The following is a 3,915-nucleotide window of genomic DNA, read 5'->3' as shown; positions in this document are numbered from 1 at the left end:
CGGCGGCACCTGGAGCCCGGCCGCCCTCTCGCCGCGCCGGGGCTCTCCGGTCGGCTGGGCCGCGGCTGACTCATCGGCAGGAGGGGCCGCGGCCCCCGGGCCGCCCTTGGCCGGCACCGGCGCCTCCAGCTGCGGCCACGACGCGCTTCCAGGGCCAAGGGGGGCCAAGGCGGCGGCGGGGGCTCCCCGCTGCTCCGCGCCGGGGTCTGCAGCCGGGCGCCCCCGCAAGCTCCGGGGACAGCTCGGCCCCCGGCACGCAGGGGCCCGTTCACCCCAGGCGCCCCAAGGCCGGCAGGCCAGGGGTTGCCGCAGGCAGCACGGCGTGCACRGGGGTTTCCTCCGGGACGCGGCCGGCTCTGCCTCAGCCCACGCTCGGAGCCGGCGCGCCCGGAGCCGGGCACGCCGCAGCSCCGTCTGCAGCCGCAGAGGCGGGTTAGTCGCGCCCTACCTGGTCGTCCGCGGYGGAGGGCACCAGGGCCTCCTGCTGCTCCAGCAGTTCCTTGTTCCTCCTCTTCTTGCCCTTGCCCTTGCGCTTGCCTTTCCCTTTGCCCTTCTTGCCCTTCCGACGTGGGGCGGCCGTGGCCTCGGTGCCGCCCTGCACGGGGCGGTGCGGCRTCAGCGGGACGGGAGCAGGGCGCCCGGTGCGGCGTGCCAGCATCCCGCTGCCGCCGGCCCGAGCCCGGCAGCATCCCCGCAGGCCCTCCGGAGCCCCCGGCCCTTCCTCTTCCCACCTCGGCACCTACCTCCTCGGGAAAGGGGGCCACGAGCGGGTAGAGCAGGGGCTGGTCACAGCCCGGCATGTAGAGCTGGCAGTAGGAGTGAGCAGCCGCGGGGTCGGCCACGATCAGCAGCTGCTGGACGTCGCCCTGCAGGACAGGGGAGGCTAAAGGGGATGGCGCGAGGGCCGTGGCCATGCACACAGCTCGAGAGTCTGCAGAGCGCTGAGCATGGGGCTGTGCACGGGGCTGTGCAGGGGGCTGAGCATGGGGCTGTGCACAGGGCTGTGCATGGGGCTGAGCAGGGGCTGTGCATGGGGCTGTGCATGGGGCTGTTCATGGGGCTGTGCATGGGGCTGTGCATGGTGCTGTGCATGGGGCTGTGCACAGTGCTGAGCAGGGGCTGTGCATGGGGCTGTGCATGGGGCTGTGCACAGTGCTGAGCAGGGGCTGTGCATGGGGCTGTGCATGGGGCTGTGCATGGGGCTGTGCACGGTGCTGAGCAGGGGCTGTTCATGGATGGGGGCAGATCCGAGCGGGATCCGTGCACAGCTCGGGGCAGCCAGCCCCGGCCCCGGCTGCAGCGCCGCGGAGAGGAGCGGACAAACGCGCCCTTGTTCGCCCGCCGGGGAGAAGGGCCTGGGGAGCCCAGCCCGCGCGCCCGGCCGTCTCTTCGCCCGCGGCCCTGACCTTTGCAGCAGGAGAGCTCAGCGGGCAGGAATGCGGCCGGAGGCCTTTCCCAGTGGGAAAGAGGCTGACCCACAGGCACGGGGAGGGGAACAGGAGCAACCCCAGAGCGAGCGGGCCCGCTGCTGGCCACCCGCGACCCGGCCGATCCCCGTCCCCCGGCAGCTCCCGGGTCTCCCCATCCCCTGCACCCACTGCCGGGACCAGCGGGGAGGCTTTGGGGAGGGAGGCCAYGGGGGGACCCACCTCGAACACCTCCTCGTCCAGGAGCCGAGCCCCGAAGAGCGTCACCCCCTCGGTGCTGACGAGGGGCTGGGGGCCCCGCTCCAGGGGCAGCGTCACGAKGAGGTGGCAGTCCACCATCAAGGACACGTTCCTGCCCTCCACGGCCAGCGCCACGCGGTGCCACCTGCGGGCGTGGGGCTTAGTGCAGCCAGGGCAGCCGGGCGCCCGCTCCCCTCCGGCCCCGGCACTCACCTGCCGTCGGCCAGGTCCACCTTGCGGAAGACGGGATACTGCTCCGGGGCCGGCTGCCCATCCTGGTCCTCGTAGAGGAAGACGGGCGAGCGGCCGATCTCCAGGCCCAGCTGCTGCACGCCGCGCTCGTCGTAGACGGAGAGCAGAAAGGCCTGCCCGCCTCGCCGGGCGCGCACCGTGGCCAGGATGGAGAAGTCCTCCGGGAAGGGGCCGTCTGCGCCGGGGGGAAGGAGGGACTGTCAGGCCGAATGCTGCTTCATCCCCCGGGAGAAGCTCTGCACCGCCAGGACAGATCATCCCCCTGGGAGCAGCTCTGCACCGCCGGGATGGATCGTCCCCTGGGAGCAGCTCCGCACCCCCAGGACGGATCATCCCCTGGGAGCAGCTCTGCACCCCCAGGACGGATTATCCCCCTGGGAGCAGCTCTGCACCCCCAGGACGGATTGTCCCCTGGGAGCAGCTCCGCATCCCCAGGGCGGATCGTCCCCTGGGCTCTGCACCCCCAGGACGGATCATCCCCTGGGAGCAGCTCTGCACCCCCAGGACAGATTATCCCCCTGGGAGCAGCTCTGCACCGCCAGGACGGATCGTCCCCTGGGAGCAGCTCTGCATCCAGAGATCAGTTCTGCACCCCCAGGACGGATTGTCCCCCCGGAGCAGCTCCTGGCACACCTGGGAAGAGCTGCCTCGTGGGTGCGCTGAGCTGGGTGCGGTTGTCCACGCGGAAGGCGAAGTCGGGGTCGTCGGCCCCCGGGCGCTGGGCGCAGATGCCGGTGGTGACGGAGATGCCCTCGCGGCCGTGCTGCACGCCCAGGGTCTGCAGCACATCCACGGGCACGGCTGCGGGGCGAGCGGAGAGCCGTTGGGCGGCGGGCTCGGCGCTCCCGGCCGGGGACCGCGTCCCCACCCCCCCGCCTGCGTGCTGCCGAGCGGGGCCGGCCCGGTGCCAGGCAGCTGTGTGGGCCCAAGGTCCGGCCCGCGGCAGCCGGATTCCTTCGCTGCATTCCTCCGCCCCCGGCCCACCGCGGCCAGGCTCTGCTCCCCGGGGTGCCGGGGCGCCCCGCGGGGCCGCAGGGCTCTGCCGCCCGCGGGAGACCCCCGACACCCCTCTGCCCGGGGCCCTGCACGTGCCTGCCCGGGGCCGGGCGMGGAGGGAGGGTTAATCCCGGCGCAGGCAGGTGTGCGGGGGGTGCAGCTCGGGGGAGAGGATCGCATGCACATCAGAGAGCGCGGGGCCCCCGCCCGCGGCGGCCCCCGGCCTCCCCCCGCCCGCCGGAGACGCCTGTCCGGGCAGGCCGGGAAGGGGCGGCCGGGGGGGAGAGCGCTGCTGGGGGCTCCCTGCCCCCTCCCCACGCTCCCACCCGCGCGGCGGGCGGGGGCCGCGCGTGGGGGCCGTGCTGGGAACGGCCTGACCCCGCTCCGGCCGGGACGTCTCTCAGGCCCTCCTGACCCCGGCGCGTGGGTCCGGCTTCCTGCCGGGCTCCCCGGGGAAGGGCCGGCTCACGGCCGCCGCACGCCAGGCGTGCATGGGGGACACCCGCAACTGCCCCCCCCGGGAGGGAAGCCCCGGTGTGGCCCAGCCTCCCCGTGCCCCACGGATGTCGGGGTGCAGGGATCGGGGCGGCAGCGCCAGGAATAACCCCCCCGGCATCTCGTCCCAGCTCAGTGGAGATGTGGCAAAGCTCCTGGGACTGGGACAAGGGGGAGAGTCCGCCACCCCCCGAGCCCCCCCCCCGGCCTGGCGGAGAGAGGACCACGGAGTCCGGGACCCCCCACCAGCTCCGGGGGGGCCCAGGCGTCCGGGCACGCAGAGGCACTGCGGTGGGGCCCGGAGCACCCACGAGGGGCAGGGGGGCCCGGGGAGCGCCCCCCCCCGGACCCCCGGTCCCCGCGGGGCGGCGTGGGGCCCTCCAGGCCCTGTCCGTGGTGCTGAAGGCGGCGGGGCCCCCGGGGACTGCGGGTGGAGGGGACCCACGCGTGGGGTCCGGCCGCCGTCGCGCCCCCTCCGCTTGGCTGGGGTTGGGGGCGGCGGGAG

The 3,915-nt window shown here is 74.7% G+C and overlaps 1 protein-coding gene across 1 annotated transcript; it reads right to left on the bottom strand.

Moving 5' to 3' along the window:
- Positions 1–287: 287 nt before the first annotated feature.
- Positions 288–3,531, bottom strand: LOC146590087 (collagen alpha-1(XI) chain-like). The gene is made up of 6 exons (XM_085315142.1): positions 3,477–3,531; positions 2,553–2,834; positions 1,881–2,094; positions 1,650–1,812; positions 744–866; positions 288–595 (listed from the first exon to the last, which is right to left on the bottom strand). Exons 1-6 carry the CDS (start codon positions 3,529–3,531, stop codon positions 434–436), a joined length of 999 nt encoding a protein of 332 aa, XP_085171268.1. The 3' UTR covers positions 288–433.
- Between the last annotated feature and the right edge of the window lie 384 nt (positions 3,532–3,915).

Source organism: Rhea americana, unplaced genomic scaffold, assembly GCF_003343005.1.
Source record: "Rhea americana isolate MKP2758 unplaced genomic scaffold, rheAme1 scaffold_420, whole genome shotgun sequence".
NCBI lineage: Eukaryota > Metazoa > Chordata > Aves > Rheiformes > Rheidae > Rhea > Rhea americana.
Note: the sequence above shows the minus strand (reverse complement) of the source record. Positions and strands in the feature narration are given on the sequence as shown.